This window comes from Peromyscus maniculatus, chromosome 6 (genome assembly GCF_049852395.1).
Source record: "Peromyscus maniculatus bairdii isolate BWxNUB_F1_BW_parent chromosome 6, HU_Pman_BW_mat_3.1, whole genome shotgun sequence".
Lineage (NCBI taxonomy): Eukaryota > Metazoa > Chordata > Mammalia > Rodentia > Cricetidae > Peromyscus > Peromyscus maniculatus.
Genome location: NC_134857.1, coordinates 109,618,695 through 109,638,038, shown reverse-complemented (window position 1 = coordinate 109,638,038; position 19,344 = coordinate 109,618,695). Strand labels below are relative to the sequence as shown.

The 19,344-nt window shown below is 46.4% G+C and overlaps 1 protein-coding gene across 6 annotated transcripts; it reads right to left on the bottom strand.

The window, feature by feature from the left end:
- Positions 1–626: 626 nt before the first annotated feature.
- On the bottom strand, positions 627–17,761 carry Casp6 (caspase 6). 6 transcript variants are annotated; one of them, XM_076574980.1, is made up of 7 exons: positions 17,740–17,761; positions 9,048–9,088; positions 8,232–8,312; positions 7,602–7,678; positions 3,626–3,801; positions 1,890–2,046; positions 627–1,253 (listed from the first exon to the last, which is right to left on the bottom strand). In XM_076574980.1, exons 1-7 carry the CDS (start codon positions 17,740–17,742, stop codon positions 1,012–1,014), a joined length of 777 nt encoding a protein of 258 aa, XP_076431095.1. In that variant the 5' UTR covers positions 17,743–17,761; the 3' UTR covers positions 627–1,011. The 6 variants fall into 6 exon arrangements, with proteins under 6 accessions (XP_076431095.1, XP_076431094.1, XP_006970443.1 ...); XM_076574979.1 differs by having other exon boundaries at positions 8,163–8,312; positions 17,740–17,760; XM_006970381.4 differs by lacking the exon at positions 17,740–17,761 and adding an exon at positions 13,866–13,946 and having other exon boundaries at positions 8,163–8,312.
- Positions 17,762–19,344: the final 1,583 nt, after the last annotated feature.

The window sequence follows — 19,344 nt, the reverse complement described above, 5'->3', positions numbered from 1 at the left end:
CAGTGGCTAAGAGTCACTACATGTGTGTGCACAGTGGCTGAGTCACTACATGTGTGTGCACAGTGGCTAAGAGTCACTACACGTGTGTGCACAGTGGCTGAGTCACTACACGTGTGTGCACAGTGGCTAAGAGTCACTACATGTGTGTGCACAGTGGCTAAGAGTCACTACATGTGTGTGCACAGTGGCTGAGTCACTACATGTGTGTGCACAGTGGCTGAGTCACTACATGTGTGTGCACAGTGGCTGAGTCACTACATGTGTGTGCACAGTGGCTAAGAGTCACTACATGTGTGTGCACAGTGGCTAAGAGTCACTACATGTGTGCTTTCCCTAGTGACTCAGTGCCGTCACTTGACTGACATGGCCGGCTGTCACCGCACATGAGCCTGTAGTAGGTCTCACTGTGCGTGTGCCTACAGTGGTTAAGTGTCTGTCACTCCTTGTGTGCCTACAGTGGCTGTGTATCACTGGATACTATATTTAATCTTTGAGAGCGACAGAGAATAATTCTTTAAGGTTCATTTTTTTTTCCAAAATGGGAATTAAATTTATATACAAAATACCTTAATTATAGGTAAATAACACGACCAAGTAAAATAGGTCACTATAAATTATGTAAGCTATAAGTTTTAGATATTTTATTAAATGAAAACAATCTCATTCTGAGTTTCAAAAATCTTTAAGAACATTATACAGAAAAAAGACATTATACAATAAATTTGTATAAATTTAAGGCAAACCGGCTGGAATTTTGGGTAATCTTGCAGTTCACTAGAAATGTAATAAATGCTAGTAGACATTTTTTACACATAGTAATTTCCTGAGGATTTCTGTTAGCCCTTTCATCATCTCCAGCATGATTAAAAATGGACAAATACAAAACAGCAGTTTTCCATGGTATCTTAAACCTTGAAACAGTTTACATTGATGTAATGTAAACGCTTCAACCAACTGACAGCTGTGTACAGGAGAACTGTGTGTGAAATACATGTAGATGAGACCAATGCCCTACTTACTGGATTTGGGACCGAAATGCAGCTTTTTGGTCAGCATTGAGGCGAAGCAGGGAACCTGCTTCTTGCCGATTGCACTTGGGTCTTTGCAGAAGTCCACGCGGCGCTGAGAGACCTTCCTGTTCACCAGCGTGAGCAGCTCCGTGAACTCTAGGGAGCTGCCATACCTGGCCAGCATCTCACACAAATCCTGGATGTACCAAGAGCCATTCACAGTTTCTCGGTGAGAGTAATACCCTAAAAGAAGATGGAGGGAGGTGTTTCATTTCCTTTTGCTTCAAGGTGACAGAAAGACACTTTTATGATGACTTCAGTTACAGAAATAAAAGTCCTTGGGAAAGAATAAGGTCTGCTCATCATGTGGTTACGGTTTTATCTACGGCTTAACCTCATGTAGGAAAACATATTAATTCTCTGGTTTTACATACATAGAATTAATGGAATTTCCCTCACTCTCTAAAAAAGAAAACTAGAACAAGAGAATAGCCAATGATTTTACAAGGCCAGAGATTAAACAAAACTATTCAGCTCAAAAACAAAGAAGTCAGCAAAATGTTTTTCAACAAGACTTTCCACAAATACATCAGAACGGCACTGCTACTCTATCACCGATTGACAGCAAGCTGCTAATGCCCAATAAGATTATACAGCTGTTGTTGATGTTATTGTATTATTATAACAGAGTTATACAGAATGTTGTTGTATTTTACATTTCATTAATCAACCAAAGGATTTCTTCAACATGACTAAGTCTGTGGCTTTTTAACGGAACGTGGTGATTTAACTGTGAAAGACCCGATCCAATTCAAAGGTGACACAGAGTGAGCTAAGGGTACAGGTCCCAGGCGTCCACGCGGTGCTCCGCTCACTCACCTTCCGCGACAGAGTAGCACATGAGGAAGTCTGCCCCGGCAGGCAGCGTGTACACGGAGGCAGCATCCACCTGTGTTAGGTTGTCTGACACGTCTGTCTGATAATCCACCACGTCCAGAGGAACCACTGGCACGTCATGCTGGTTGCCCCGACAGGCCTACAAAACAGAGGCGCGATCTCTTCTCTGCCTGCTGTCTTATTCCCCACACTCAGTGTGCGGTGAGAATACGGAATCCAGCACACCTCCCTTCAGTAACAGAAGCCACGTGAGCAGTTCAAACTCAATGAAAGCAGCCTCTGAGAGACGGGAAGCTAACACAGCTGCCTCCCTGGTGATGCTTCCTTTTAGACAATGTTTACAACCGCCCCCCAATAAATACCAAGATATGCTGAATGGTACAACTGCCTTTTTAAAAACTATCTAGCTAAACGTTTTTATTCAATCGAGTAATGATTTCCAAATGGTGTTTTCCCTATCTAATTTCGGTCATAATTTGTCAATAGTTGAAACAGCATTTCTTCACCTTCTGTTCCCACCGTATTTTTTAATGTTTGAAAATTAATTATCCAAGGTAGTGGCATTCGCCTTTAATCCCCACACTCAGAAGGCAGAGGCAGATGGATCTCTGAGTTCTAGGCCAGCCTGGTCTACAGAGTGAATTCCAGGACAGCCAGGGCTACACAGAGAAAGCCTGTCTTGAACAAAGTTTCTATGTGAATGTTCATATGTGAGTACAGGTGCCCCCCAGGGTTCAGAAGAGAGTGTCAGGTCCTCTGGAGCAGGGACCAGAACTCAGATGCTCTGCAGGAACAGCAGGAGGTGCCGTTAATCACTGATTAACCATCCCTCCAGCCCTGAGTGCACATGCTCGCTGTCTGTCTGTATTCCTCTCTCTCTTTCTCCCTCTCTCTCCCTCCCCCCACCCCCAAGTCTCTGTTCCCACTTTAAAGTGAGTTCTAAATTTATAATTTATAACTATAAATTCTGATTCAGGAGCTAGCATTACATTCTTGTATTTCCTGGTTTAAGGGCCTCATGTTTCTAGGCAAGTGGTCTGCCAATGCACTCAATTCTACTCTTCGATGTTACAGGCTAAACTATGCTCTACCCTGAAACTCATATGCTGAAGTCTCCAATACCAAATAATATATATTTCTCATGCTCCAAATGTTTGCCTTTTATTTCTAAAACGATTTGGCAGCTTGGCATGAGCTTGGGGAAGTGTAAAAGGGATGAGGCAGGGCAGGGTTAGCCTGCTTATTCCTACATCACTTCCACCGGCTTGCAAGCACTCCGGCTCCCACAGACCCAAGGCCAGGCCCTTGCATGGTCCTGTTGTGCAACCAGGTCTTCCCTTCCAGTGACTCGTCCTCCACACCCAGCCCAGCCACGCAGAGGCACACTGGCGAGGAGCTGTCATATCAAATGTTAATCAAATCATTGTTTTTGCCTTTTTGTTTCTTTAGACAGGGTCCCACTATGTAGCTCTGACTGGCCTGGAACTCATAAAGATCTGCCTGCCTCTGCCTCCCAAGTGCCGGGATTAAAGGTGTGTCACCACTTCCTAGATCAAAACACTCATAATAAATGTTAACAGCTCAAAATTCAACTCTATTAGACTAGGATTCAAAAAAGGGCCTTTCCAATTATTGAAGAAACTTATTTTAGAAATGGACTTTTTAACCGTGATAATCAACTGATTTTTATCATTGAAATAATGCTATGTCTGTCTTACCTGAATGATAAATATCTTGGGTTTTCCGACCAGGCTCTGACACTTGTCTCCTTTGAACAAGCCAGTCAACGTCTGAATTTCAATTTTGGCGTCATATGCATAAATGTGGTTGCCTTCACCATGGCTCAGGAAGACACACAGGAAGCAATCGGCATCCACATGGCTTGAGTTTGACACTACAGGTGCCCCCAAAACGTGTGCAGAGGTGAAAACAAAAGTATGTTATCCACAAGTGAAACTTCAAGTTATAGGTACTAAAAAAATACACTCACGAAACATCGGGAGAGGGGCCTACCCTCGTTAATACAAACTCCTGTAGTAAAACATACCTTTATCTTCTTTTCCTCTTTCTTAAGACTGGGCCTCCTCCTATAGCCAGGCTGGCCCTAAACTCTTTCTTTCTAAATGTTGGTTGTTTGAGACAGGGCCTGACACTCTTGCCCATGAACGCTGGCCTCACATCTCCAGCAATCCTCCACCCTGGCCTCACGTATCCATCAATCCTCCACTCTTAGCCCCCTGGTGCCAGGATTCCAGGTGTGTCCTACCATGCTGGCTTAAAAACCAATTATTAAAGTTTAAAGCAATTTCACTCAAGATATTAGCTTTTCAGCCAGTCGTGGTAGCGCACACCTTTAATCTTAGCACTCGGGAGGCAGAGGCAGGCGGATATCTGTGAGTTCGAGGCCAGCCTGGTCTACAAAGTGAGTTCCAGGACAGCTAGGGCTGTTACACAGAGAAAGCCTGTGTCCAAAACCAAGACCAAAACAAAAGACATTACCTTTTACTAGCTTTTCTTAAGTACAGAAAAATGATTTAGAAAAAAAAAAATGGGAAAGCTCCTTTAAGATCCAAGTTACTTAAAGATATAACAAACACATCACAGACTAACATCCCCAAGGACCACGGATACAGAAATTCTCAGTAAAATGATTGCAAAAGAAATTCAACAACACATTAAAAGAAACAGACACCATGACCAAGTTAGCTCAACTGCAGGATTATAATGATGGTTCGTTGTATGCAAATAGACTCAAAGACGGAAGTACATCATCGCCTTGAGAGATGCAAAAAAAGATGTTGACAAAGTTCAACCTCCTCTCCTGCCTGAAGCCCAGAAGAAACCAGCACCAAGAGGAACACAATGTAACACCACCCAGGCTACACAAGACAGACCTAACAGCAACTCCACAGTGAAGGAAAAGAAAGCATTTCCTCAAAGGACAAAAGAACACATGCTCCTCCTACTTCTACTCAATAGGATGCTTTTCAGGCAAGATTTAAAAAAAAAAAAAAAAGACGATAGGAAAGAAGTAAATTATCCATATTTATGGATGGTGCGATCTTATATTTAAAAGACACTAAGTGGCTGGAGAGATAACTCAGCAGGTAGGAGCACAGGCATGTGTGCTTCTCTGGGTTCAGTTCCCAGCACCCACATGGCAGCTCACAACCATCTGTCACTCTGATTCCAGGGACTCTGATGCTCTCTCTCTTTTGGCCTCTGAAGGCACCAGGTACGAACGTGGTACCCTTACATACACGCAGGCACTACGCTCATACCCATAACATTTTAAAATTAAATAAACACTAGATACTCAACCAGAATATTTAGACCTTAAAAACATTTTCAACAAAACAGTAAGACACAACAACCAGAAGCTTCCTTATCCGTTATGTACTGAGAAAGCAGGAATAGAATCCTATTTACAATATTCACAATAGCATCAAAAAAAGAAATAAACAGGAATAAACTAAGGGGGTGAAAGACGGGCCCCCCTGCTCATGGCTTGACAATATTAAGAAAAGGTTTATAATACAAAAGCTATCTATATGGTCTCATGGTAATTCTTCACAGAATTAGAAAACATCCTGAGTTGAATACTGAACCACGAGGGGGGCCAAACCAGCCAAGGCAACCCAAGGCAAACAGAACAAAGCTGGGCTATGGCCACGTTGATTTCAAGTTATACCACAGAAGTTAGTAACAAACCAACATGATGTCAGCACACAAAGAGAGACACTGACCAATGGGATCAAGGACTCGGAAATAAACCCACGTAGCTCCAGAAGCCAAGTTTTTGACAAAGGCATCAAAACATACATGAAAGAAACTACAAAAGACAATCTCTTTGACAAACTGTCCTGGGAAAACTGGACGTGCACACAGAGAAGTAACTTTAAGACCTGAAACTACTACAAGCATTTCAAAATACAGGCAGAAGCAGATCGCAGAGATGGACTTCTCAGCAAAAGAAACACCAGAGTGAGGTTCTAGTCTACAGAACGGGAGGAGTCCTTGTCGGCTCCACATCTGAAAGGATTAGGTTAGCATCTGGACTATATAAACAAAGAAGAAAAAACCTACTAGAAAACCACATCATCCAACCAGAAATTGGTAAATGAAATGAAAGGATGCTTCTCAAAATATCAAGTGCCAGTTGCTGGTAGCTAGAGGACAGAATGCTCACCCACCTCAGCCATCAGAGAAATGCAAATCAAAAATACTTTGAGGTCATTTTACCTCAGTCAGAATGGCTCCCATTAAAAAACCAAACCAAACCAAAACCGTCTGGTGAGGTGGAGAAGCCGGGCTGGTGAGGAAGGAGCCCTTGTACACCACTGGTCAGAGTGTAACCAAGCGCAGCCACCATGGAAATCAATATGGAGCGTCCTCAGAAAAAAATACACAGCTACCAGCAGGACCACTCCTGGGAACACACCCAAGGGAACCCAGGATGGCACGTGACAGAGATGTCTGCTCACGACTGCTGCGGCACTACTCACAACTGACAAACTATGGCATCAGCTTAGTTGTCCTTGACTCCTAACAAACAGAGAAAACGTGGTAGATACACACAATGGAGTTTTATTCAGCCATAAAGAGGAACAAAATATTTCAGCTGCAGGAAAACGCATGGCACTGGAGACCATCACCCTAAGCAAAGCAGGGCAGACCCAGAAAGAGGATTCACAGTCTCTCAAATGATCCCTGAAAGTGCGGTTTCCGGCTTCACACTGTTCCCTCACCTGTCACAACCCATATGACATAAACACAGAAGGCAGACTGCTTGGGAAGAGGAGGGGGACTGGAGGGCGGGAGATGCGGGGACAGAAGGTGAAGAGTGAACATGGTCAAAACGCATGTTCCAAAAATGGGAGTATGAACGTCACTAGGAAACCTGCTTTAGAGAGTGAATATGTGGTAATTTACAAATTCCTTCTAAAAGATCCACTTGACTGGGGCAATACATTAAAAGTTTCTTTGAATGAGCAGACTTTCCTACCGTAGACTGAGAAGACCCAGAAACTACAAGTCATCAGCCACTTCTGTGGCTGCACCTCTGACAGCCATGCCTAACTAACTCTCAGAGCTCCCGGGAGCATTAAGAGCCGGTGTCCTCCAAAGCTTACGACCAAAGTCGAAAGCCTGGGAAGCAGCCATAATTATTTAATTATAAGAAAGTGTGGGAGAAAGTGTGAGGTGATTATGCAAATAGCAATAACAGCCCATTAGCAACTGATTTGAAAGCTGTTAGAATGACGTAGGGACCGACTCTAAGGTGCATTATAGTCAGAATACCTACTGCTCAGAGATGCAACAGTAGAAAGACACAAGGAAATGAGCAGCATGGAGCACTGAACACCTCAGGCAAGGCTAAATCCGCAAGCCCTACTGAGAAAGACCCAGCATCTGAAGAATTTGCATTTCAGATGTTCACCATCAAACAAGTCATTTCCTTCAACTCTCAACTAACAATAGTACATAAATATATAACTGGAAGCACGCTAATAGAATCTTTGGAGGCATAATACCTTGCCAGATCTCTAGGTCGGGGAGTGTAAATACAGAGGCAAGACCGACACCTATGACCTGCTGGGAATTAGTAACAGTTTTTTTGCTGCATCGTGGATGACTTGTATGGGTCCTCCAGGATAACATCAAGTACAGATCTTCAGGAACAAGATCACCTACCCTCATGGATTGTGAGCAGTAGTTCTTGCGCTTTGAGATCGTTGAAGCATTTCACTTCAAATCCTAGCTCTGAAAACCTGGAAACACAATAAGCTCAGAATCAGCTTGTGGGCATTCCCAGGCCATCCAAGAGCCTTACGTCCTGAGGAATTCCATGCCTATTTTCATGGCATATAAAAAAGGACAATGGTAATTCCTCTTGATCATCCTCCTTATGAAAGGGCTTAACAGTGACAAGAGCCAATTCAATGACGACCATGACCATCTACGTACTACATGTCTGTTAGGAACAAGGAAAAACCTAGTCACAATCAATAGAACAGGGTGAGGGAGACAAAGACAGCTCAGGCAAGTTCTCAGGGGAGGCTCAGGCTATTTATGGGGGTGGGGGGTGGGGATGGGGGTGGGGGTGGGTTTCCTGTTTGTGTGCCGGGATTGGACCTGGGGACACAGGCATGCTAGGCACACGCTGGGTCTAAGTGAGGGCTCTTAGTCTGTCATCGGTGCTAAATTATGGTTAGCTGTCACTTCAGTGTGTATCGTCACTACGGAGAAAACCACCTTCGAGTCAGGTTGTCCCTGTCTACACTGGTGCCCCGCCTCTCTGGGAGTGTCAGGTGCCAGAAGAACCTCTCGTGATTGAAGATCAGGGCGATTCCTCTCCTCTTGTGGTCCATCTTGTACTGTTCTGCCGGATCAAACACTTCCCTGCTGACGAAGAGTCCAACAAACAAACAAAAACAAACAACCCATGTTAAATCATGTTAAATATGAGCCCACTGAGCCCAAAGTCAATGTCTAGAGGGGAGCCTGCTGCTGCTACAGGGCTGGGCACTGGGAGGCTGTATCAGCGAAGAAAGTTAATGGCTGGGTAACAGCACTGTGTCCCATCTTCAGCCTCCTTCCCAGGCCCTCCGCACTGATGCTTCCTCCTGCTCTCCAGGACGCAGTGACACAGGACAACAACAGCCAGGCCCAGGGCCAAGCTCTAGTACTAGACCCACACCTTACCAGAGACGGCATCATTTGAACATGGCTCCAGGTCCTCTGACAACAAGATCCAGCCCCTAACCCAGTGGTCTCAACCTTCCTGATGCTGCCACCCTTTCATACAGTTCCTCATGTGGTGGTGACCCCCCCAACCATAACATTATGTCTGTTGCTACTTCGTCACTGTGATCTTTCTACCCTTATAAATCATCATGTAAGCATCTGTGCTTTTCTGATGGTCTTAAGCGACCCCTATGAAAGGGTCATTTGACCCCCGCCCCAAAGGGTCACAACCCACAGGCTGAGAACTACTGTTCTAATCATACCTACACATCGGTTCCCGATATGCTAAAGAACACTGAACTTATATAACAACTACATTCTTACTTTCATTTCTAGAAGACGGTTCGGACCAGGAAAGGAAAAGGCTTTTATTAGACAAGAACACACTTTTACCTTTTATAGAAGCCATCTGTTTCTGACATGTTTAACTTCACCTATTAGGAAAACAAAGTCAATGTTTGTTAGCTTTATTTTATTGAGACAAGATTTTATTATGCAGCCCTGGCAGGCCCAGAACTCTCTATGTAAACCTGGCTGGCCTCTAACTCACAGAGATCACCTGCCTTTGCCTGAGGGCTAGGATTAAAGGCGTACACCACCATTCTTGGCTTAATTTTACTTTTAACTAAAGTACAGCAAACATCCTCCGCCCCTCTGACCTCCAATCTAAGACTCCTGGAAATGAAGGGAAGCTACCTGATCAGTAAATCAGCTACGGCAACACAATGCTTTTCTTGCCTGCAAAATAACAACTCATAAGCAGGAATGGAGAAAATACCCAAACACATCTGCCCTGAGTTAAACAATTCCGTGATTACAGAGTTTGAAGGAAATACTTTGTTATACACAAAAATGCTTTTGCAATGAGAGAAGCAGCTGAGTCATAGGGGAGAACTAAATCCAGTCTGGGGTTAATGTTACCAGTCCATGGAATACACTTAGGTGATCTTCTGAATGACATATCTCCCCTGAAAACACTGCTAAGGGACCCCGTACTCACTACTGATCACACTTCACCACCCTCGGAACACTCCTTCTTCATAGCATCCTTCCCTACTTTGGTGGGAGCTGTGTGACGGAACTGTCTGTGCTGAGCCATGTCATGGGTTGGTCACCAGCCACCGGTGGCTGCTGAGCACCTGAGATGTAGCAAGTACATCAGAAGCTCAACCTTTAATTATTTTTAAATAAGACAAGGTCTCACTTTGTTGTTCAGGAAGGCCTCACACTCACGGGCTCAATGCATTGCGCCTCCGGGCCCAGCTTTCAACAAAATGAGATGTAAAGAGGCACATGCAGCCAATGGCCTCTGTCCTGAAAGTGGACCCATCATCTGTTTTCATCTGGTTAATTAACAGGTTAAAGGGAGGCGAGAGTTCTGAACAAGAGGAGAGCTAACAGGAGACCTCTTCTGGCGGAGGTCCTCAAGGCAGAATGGATTCCTTCCCCCTCTGTCCTCAGATAGTCACCCCGGCACCTGACTGTTCCACCTCATGTCACTAAGGAAATGCCACCACCACCACGCTGGCAGTGAACATGAGCATGGCCCGTGCCCCTTTTGGCCTATCTCTCTTGGAGTTTGCCCAGGCAACACTACTTCTCAATGGAGAGTTCAGTAGGGCATTTCCTGGTCCAGCAAGTGCTAAGCGGGTTTCCTCAAAGTGCCTCAGAATTCCAGGTGTGAGGGTTAGGATGAGGACTCCTGGTTCTCGGGCATAACTGAGACTTGCAGAACCAGAATCCGGGATGGGGCTGGCAATCCGCCTTTGTAACAAGGTAACTTTTATACTGAAGTGTAAGAATCTAGGGAAGGTCCTTTACCTCAGTCTCCACGCTCCCAAGGTTTCCTTCAGGTAACTGCCCTTGGGCCTGTGCTAGCTGTCACAGGGGCTTCACTCCTGCCACACCAGAGCTGTGTGGGGCTCCCTCCTTTACATAGCCTTTCCTCATCTTTCAGCCAACGATACTACAGAGAAACTGAATGAACTTCCAATGAAACAAAACCAGGCCAGAAAGCCAACTGCTGTCCTCACCCCAGGCTCTCTAGCCTGGGTGGAAGGTAGCTGGTCTTGAGAAGATGGCGGCCGATCTGCTGGTCATTACCTCCTTTGGCTTCGCCTCCACCGAATGCATTGCCTAAGGCAGTTCTAAGTGTACCGGGAGGGTTGCTGTGGCCAGATGCCAGTCACAACCTGACATGTCCCTGGGGCTGAGAGGCCTGGAGAGCAACTCTGCTCTTCCTATTTATTCAATGAGAAGCTTCAGTCTGGGTTGTCTCACATAGTTCCCTCAGGTAGACTTAATTTTAAGTTGCTCAATAAAATCTATTAAAAATGACATTCAGGCCGGACGGCAGTGGCATTCCTTTAATGCCAGCACTTGGGAGGCAGAGCCAGGCAGATCTGTGTGAGTTCGAGTCCTGGTCTACTGAGTGAGATCCAGGACAGGCGCCAAAACTACACAGAGAAAACATGTCTCGGAAAAAAAACAAACAAACAAAAGACATTCAGTTTTAAGGCTCAGATTCAGATTGTTTAACGTAAAGGTGGAATCTATTAATAAAGTTTTTTAACACGTATTTATTTTGTGTTTGCATGGAGGCTGGCAGACACATGCCACTGCACTGTAGAGACCAGATGACAATCTGCAGGGCAGGCTTCTTCCTTCCACAGCATGGTCCCAGGTCCCCAGGCTTGGTGGCAAATGCCTTTATCTACTAAGCCGTCTTGTCAGCCTCAGACAGTTTAGATACGGACTTAAGCACAGACATTAGGAGAGAGAGGAGGAATGCTTAGGAGATTACAACAGACACCCGAGACCCCTGTCTCTATTGCTGAGATGAAACACCATGACCAGACAGCAAGTTGGGGAGGAAAGGGTTTACTTGGCTTACACTTCCACAGAACTGTCCGTCATTGAAGGAAGTCAGGGCAGGAACTCAAGCAGGACAGGGACTTGGAGGTAAGAACTGGAGGTACAGCCCATGGAGGGGTGCTGCTTATGGGCTTGCTCCTCCTGGTGGCTTGCCCAGCCTGCTTCCTTATTGAACCCAGGACTATCAACCCACAGTGGACTGTGCCCTCCCACACTGATAACTAATTAAGAAAATGCCCCACAGGCTGTCTACAGCCTGATCTACAATGCAGTGGTGTCTCAACCTTCCTAATGCTGTGTGACCCTTTAATACAGTTCCTCATGTTGTAGTGACCCCCCCACCCCATATAATTATTTTTGTTGCTACTCTGTAACTGTAATTTTGCTACTGGTATGAATCACAATGTAAATATCAGATACCTGACCCCAAGTGGGTCGTGACCCACGGGTTGAGAACCACAGTTTTAGAGCCACTGAGGTTCCCATCCTCTCAGATGATTTTAGTTTGTGTCAACTTGACATAAACGTCTCCAGCACAAGGAGCGGGCTTCTCAAGGAAGTCTCATCTTAGCCCAGAGTTTTAAAGCAGTGATCCCAGGCTGGCCTCAACTGCACATTCCTCCTGCCTCGGCCCTCTGAGTACTGGGTGACAGCAAAGCATCACCAGATCCAGCACTATCTTCTTTTTCCAAGATGTCGTCTACGGTACCCTGGCTGGCCTTGAACCTGCGATTCTCCCACCTTAGCCTCTTGAGGAGCTGGATTAAGACACTCTACATGAGATTTGGGAATCTGTGGTCACCCCTTGCCTCACCCAGCCTTGATGTGCGTGCGGGCTTGTGCTCTGTCTTACTGTATCTTGTGCGTGTTTGGTTGGTATCCCTGGGAGGCCTGCTCTTTTCTGGGGGACCCAGGATGTGTGTGTGTGTGTTGGCGGGGGGCTGGGATAAGTAGAGGGAGGGGAAGGTGCGGTTGGGATGTGTTGAATGAGAGAAGAAATGAAAAAATTTAAAAATGTGCACATCGTTAAACCTGATTCTTGGTCTCCTCTCGCTTCTCTTTTCTGTCGAATCCTAATGTAAACAGCGCCTTCTAGTTCCTTAGTTCAATTTGTGCAAAATCACTCATGACTTTTTTTTTTTTTATTTCTTTATGGTAATTTCCGGAAAATGCTACCAGCCACTGTTCGTTGATTGCCTGGCACTGTAGATACTTTATCTTACTACTTCCAAAGCCCAAGAATACAGAACATGGGCCAGACCAGCTTAAGGTCAACTCCGAGGGAAGTGAAAGTGAGGTGTGGATTCCAAAGTCCGTACAACCTGTCACCAGGTACTCCACCGGAGGGAGGCCACTTTCCAAACTAGTTATCACGAGAATCTACCCATATTTCCTGTCAACCATTTAACAGCCTACAAGAAGTAACGTCACCTCCTTCCTAGAAGGAGGGGGGGCAGGGGAGAAAAGGAATCAAACAAATAGGGGAGGGGATCGGTGCACGCGTCCCTCCCCCCACCCCATCTCCACCCCGGTTTCCCACCCCTCACCACTCATTCCTAAACTGGAGATGGCCACTAGACCCTGTGTGTTCAACAGGGCCACTCTCTGCAGGACCATGGGGACTTTCACAGCTTGGCCGCCTCTGACCGACCTTAAAGACCAATCGCGCTTGACGTTTCTAACTTTAACCAGTTGCCGTTTTTTTTTTTTTTTTTTTTTTGGTTTTCCGAGACAGTTTTCTCTGCGTAGCTTTGTGCCTTTCCTGGAGCTCACTTGGTAGCCTAGGCTGGCCTCGAACTCACGGCGATCCGCCTGGCTCTGCCTCCCGAGTGCTGGGATTAAAGGCGTGCGCCACCACCGCCCGGCTCAGTTGCCGGTTTTGATAGGCGACAGGAAGCCTGTTCTGAAGCGAGCGCTAGCATTTATCACTCTATGGAGAAAAGTTACTCTGGGCGAAAACACCGCCGGCCGGACAGCAACAGGTTTGTGGCTGCACGCAGCACGGGGCCGTCGGTGTCCACCCAGTTCCCGCGGGCCTGAGCCCCGCACCCTGGACCAGCCACTTCCCACCACTTCTCCGGCAGAAGCGAGCAACAAAACAGGACTCAACCTGCACAGCCAAGTTCTTTGCCGCAGCACCGCGCAAGCGCCGCCCTTTAAAGTTTAAACCACCCAGACGCTAGGGAGCGGGAGGACAAAGGAGCTCCGCAGGGTTAGCCTGGGCAAACCCTGCTCCGTCCGCCACCGCTCAGCGCCGCAATCCTGCAACTTCTGCCAGTCCCGCCAGGCTCGGGAGACAGCCGCTCGCCCCACGCTCGCACCCGTGCCCACACTTACCTGCGGGGAGCTCCGGGTGTCCTAGCCCTCTAGCCACAGCTCCGCAGGCCCCTGCTTCCTGCCCGCCCCGCCCCGCCTGCCGCCCCGCCCCAGGGGCCGCCTCCACCTCCCCCAGATGAGCTCGCGGCTACAGCTGGGCTCTCCGTCACCCCGGCAACTCCAGGACGCCACCGCGTCTCCCCGCCCCGCCCCCTTCACAGCGGAGCTCCTCCCCTGTGTACGTGGGGGGCCGGGACGGGTATGGGGAAGTGAGGACACCACCGCCCACCACTGCCCCGGGGGGAGAGCAGCAGGACAACTTCACGTCCAGGCTGGTGAACTCAACGTGGCCGTCCTGCATCCGCAGCCTCCCACTCCATCTAGTGTTCCAGTTTAGTGTAGAAGGCTTTCTCCAAAGCCAGTTCCTTTAGAGGACTTGCAGTAACTTATTTCCCGTGCTGTTGTTTTTCCTTAACACTGTGGCTGCCCCTTAAGCAACTGCTGTCCTAATTAGCAACTCCAACTGCAGCTACCAGCAGCGGTTGGGCCGCCAGGGCGGCAGCCCGGGAATTCTGTTCCCTCAGGAAGCGGCTCTCCCAGGACAACTAAGGGAAACCTTATCTAGATCTCTACCCTTCCATAGAACACAGGATTCAAAGGCTGAGGTGAAATGCGGCTTGCTCAGAGAGGCTGAATAGCAAAAACCTAACCTCGCCTTGCTCCTGGCTCCCCAAATGCTGCCTTGTCTTTCTGCTCTGCCCCACCCCCTTAAGAACCCTGGCTGCACGTGGTTCCTCCCTACCACTTCCTGTCAGCTAGTGGCTGACTCAGCCTCTTGACCTCAGGTTAATTTTATTCAATCAAACAAACATGTCTTTGCATTGTTAACAAAAGCAGCAGGGAAAAAAATGTAACACGTCTTAAAATAATATTCCACAGCATTGCACCTTTTGCCTTTTGTTTGGACAGGTGGTTTAAGCCAAACAAAACTGAAGGCAATTCCTGGGGTTTCTTCCCTCCCTCCTTCCTTCCCAGAGTCTCCTGTAGCTGAGATCCATGACCTTGATCCTCCTGACTCCACACTCAGTGTTGTGCTGTCTTGTGCCACCACACCAGGCTTCTGGTGTGCTAGTCCAGCACATGAGTGCAGTGCCCCTGGAGACCAGAAGATGGCGCTGGCTGGGGGGGGGTCTTTACAGAGCAGGGCAGGCTAACATGGCTATAGTTTCATTTCTGCAAGCTAATAGCAGGCATTGGGCATCTGCTGGGATCTTTTCACAGCCTGTGCCCTACACTAGTCTTAAAGTCCCCATTTCTATTGAAATAAAAAGTAAAAGGTGTGGTGACAATATCGTGTATCAAAGAAAGCTTGCCTGAAGATCAGAGGACAGAGCCAGCCACAGTTAGCCACAGAGGTCAGGCAGTGGTGGCACACACCTTTAACCCTAGCACTCCGGTGGCAGAGGCAGAGATCCGTCTGGATCTCTGTGAATTCAAGGCCACACTGGGCTACATGAGATTGATTCAGTTTAAAAGAGAAACAGCCAGGCAGTGGTGGCACACACCTTTCATCCCAGCACTAGGAAGGTTGAGACAGGAAGTGATATAGCTGGGCAGGGAAAGAAATATAAGGCAGGAGACAGAATTCAATCTCTCGCGGAGGCTCTGTCGGGCTGAGGAGTTGGTGAGGTAAGAGGTGGTAGCTGTGGTTTGCTCTGTTTCTCTGATCTTTCTGTTTTCACCCTGATGTCCGGCTCCGGGTTTTCATCATAAGACCATTTAGGATTCACGCAACAAAAAGGCTTCCAGGATGACTGTCTACAGTGTCTTCAGTCTTGCTAGCATACCGAATAAACCTTTTTCCTTGTCCTAAAAACTTGTCTGCAATTCACTGGGCTCCTTTTGAGTGGCAAGTGAAGAGGCTTGGGCTTAGTAACAGTCACTGTCCCCATACCATCCTCTCCCATTAGGACACGGCATATCAACCTCTTTCTCCAGCGGTGGTTGTGACAACAGTTACAAGTACCCAGAACCCTGCTTTTCAAGGGGAAAGCTCAGGAAAAATGGGTTGAAGTTGTATTACCACCTTATCTTGTTTGGAGAAAGCAGGTGTGGCCTATTTTTCCTTATTTAGGTTTCCTCATTCCCCTGCCCAGCTGCCTATACCTACCACAGAGCTTCAGGGTTTCATCATTAGCCTTCACGACGTACTGGTTGGAATAGCTTGTCTGCCTCCCATGACTGCTTTGGGTATGGCTTTCATCATTTGTCTGAGTACTGACAATGCACTTATATCTTACCACATAGGAGCAGAACCCACGACTGCTGACCTTTGACTTATTTGAAAGGAGCAGATAAAAGGGATTTTTTTTTTGCTAAGTACTTTATTATCTCAAAATATTGTATTTTTTCCTATAGATACATTATCTTCCCATATAACTCAGGCTGGTCTTGAATTTGTGAATTCAGGAAATAGTCACTTTCCTAATCCCTGTGATAAAAGTACCCAAAAGAAGTACAGTGATGGAAGATGAGTTTATGGTGGTCCTGATGATCCCCTGCATCCTCCAGGGGAAGGATGGGTTTATGGTGGTCCTGATGATCCCCTGCATCCTCCAGGGGAAGGATGGGTTTATGGTGGCCCTGATGATCCCCTGCATCCTCCAGGGGAAGGTACTGAAGCAGAAGCAATTCCTGTCGGTGGTGTTGTAAGCAGTCAGGAAGTAGACAGAGACTGAGGCAGAAGCAGGCCTGGGGAGCTGTGCTAAGGGCTCAGTCACTTTAGCACACTCACTTCCTCCAGTTAATAGCCCTACCTTCCAAAGATTCCACAGTCTCCCAAACAGCTCCAGTAGCTGGCGACCAAGTGTTCAAACACATTAGCCTGGGTTTCTATCCAAACTGTAACAGTTTATTTAAAAATCACAGGTGTATCATTTTAGACTTGTAAAGCAAGCACTAGCCACGATAGTAGCTGAAGCCCACGTCAGTGAGTCCGATGCACGTTCCTACAAGACAATCACTAGATGGAACCTTAGCAAGCTCCCTCCTTCCCCGTGGAAGGAAGAAGACAAAAAGTAAACTATTTAGTAAGATAAGCCAGCTATAATAGAGACCAAAAGGTAACTGACAGATGGGCTATCTTATACCTGAAGACGACTCACTGTTAGAGAGTTATTATACCAAAGGCTTGGCTTGTTACTCACCCTAGGAATGAAACACAGGGAATATAGTCTAAATCACTAGAAAATCAAATTTTGGTCAGTTTTCAGTGCTAATTCTACCAACTTTCTAATTTGTTCCCCTTATAGAAATCACATAAACACTAAACTTCTAGGATTCTGACTGGTCTGCTTAAGAAAATGTGCATTACAGTTGGATCCAGAATGTCCTCCAAAGGCTTGTGTACTGAAAGCTTGTCTCCCACCTGCTGCTGCTGCTGAGGAGTGAGATCATAAGGTGCTACCTGGATCAATGGCCCTATACCCAGGTCAGTCCACAACTGAATGAACTATGGGAATTTGGTGGAAAATTGTTGAAAGTGGAGCTCCCCCACCAGAAATCAGAGACAGACCCTCGAAGGGTGTGTCTTGTCCTCAGCCTCTTCCTGTCCCTGCCTCTGTGGGCGATGAAGGGAGCCACTTTGATCTGCCACAAGTCTCTACGTTCATATTCTCAACAGACCCAGAAGCAGTGACCTAGGACAGACATCCTCTCTATGACGGAGTTCTGAGAGAAATCACTGGGGGACATTCATAACCACTGAGTCATTTCTTCAGCCCCTGGATTATTTATTTCATATCAGTAGTATCTTTCAAGGCTCAGTGGTTAAGAGCACTGGATGATTTTCCAGAGGATCCCAGGTTCAATTCCCAGCACCCACATGGCCACTCACCATGGTCTGTAAATCCAGTTTCAAGGGAACTGCCAGCCCTCTTCTGGCTTCTGCAGACACCAGGCACGCACGTGGTACATAGACATCCATGGAGACAAAACATCCATACACATACATAAATAAATAAAATTTAAGAAATAAGCAATCTAAAATCAGAAAGAATAATATCACTATAGCTAGCACACAGAAGTAAGACTACTGATTATTAGGTCTCAAGCCTGGGACAAATGGTTATCTGAGATGCCTATTTAACAAAGTAAACAGACCTGGCCACCAGGTTCTCCCATCATCCCTCGATCCCTACCTGTTTCAGAGGATGGCTGCTATACCCGCCCCCTACCCTAAACTTCTCCAGCCCAGGTCTTGGGCTGGGCTTCCTTCCCCCAGCTGCCCTTCTCTATATAATCCATCCGTTTTGGTTACCTGGCCCTTACATCTACCTTTTCCTTTCCTGGCTCTCCCCTCCCCCCTCTCCTCACACGGCTCAGGGTCTTGTCCACTCTGGATTCTTCCAGATGTCCCTGCCTCTGGCTATGCTCTTCCTTTTATCTACAATAAACTTCCTCCTCCACCATACCTAGGAGCAGCCATGTCCTTCCTCTTTATTTCTTTTTTTTTCATTCACTGGTATAATTTTACTGTTAGCATCTATTACTTTTAAATTTTTATTTAAAGTTTTAGATTTATTTTATATGTATGAACGTCTGTGTACCTCTTGCATGCCTCGTGCCTACAGAAGTCAGAAGAGGTAGATCCCCTGGAACTGGAGTTACAGATGGTCATGGGCTGCCATGTGGGTGCTGGGAACTGAACCTGTGAGCAACCTATCCAGCCCTATTGCCTTTAAAAAAAAGTACCTACTATTTTTATATACATTGTTATACTATAAAAGTATATATATTGGATATATATATAGCATATAAGTTATACTATAAAACTATAAAAGTAGATACTAAAAAGTGCCTACTATTTTTATATACATTGGTTACACTCATTCATTGTTACTTAGGGACATGGCTCGTTTTGCAGAATGATAGTGTAGATAAACAGCAAACTACAAGAGTTATTTCACTCCTCACTCGCTATAGCCCATTTCAATATATATATATATTATACTGCAGTTAATGTCTGTGACTTTGGAACAATGCAACACAGTATGTGTAGAAAGATTCTTGCCTGTTTCATTCCCCTCCTAAGAGTGTCAGTTCAGGGCCCCATGCATTTTTCCTGGAGCCTGGTTTGCTGACTTGGCCCCAAGGAACACCCTTGCTTTGTCTAATAGCGAACACATCCCTCATCAAGGTGGCTGCCATCATCTCAACTTTGAGAGACGACTCCATCAGGGCAGCAAGAACGCAGCCTTCTTCAGAAGGCCGTTCCTTCTGCCAGGGCCACCTGGAATGACTTACAGAGAACCACTCAGCACTGGGTTCTCTCCTGACGTTCCAACCAGTGGACCTTGGAATTCCAGTTATGTGCTACTTAAAAGATACACGTGGTTTAGTGTCTGGGATGGGGGAAATCAGCAGCCAATGGCCAGTATAGCTGAACATTGAGGCCATTAAAACATTGCCAATATTCGTGGACATTTTAAGAGATGGCCAC

What these genes read in the sequence shown, in the direction of transcription:
- Casp6 (XM_076574979.1), bottom strand. An exon ending in ACAGATGGCTTCTATAAAAG is followed by an intron (nt 8,313 to 9,047) that starts GTAAAAGTGTGT and finishes ACTCTTCGTCAG; the next exon opens with CAGGGAAGTGTTTGATCCGG. An exon ending in AGGGACAACCTGACTCGAAG is followed by an intron (nt 7,679 to 8,162) that starts GTGGTTTTCTCC and finishes TTGTGTTTCCAG; the next exon opens with GTTTTCAGAGCTAGGATTTG.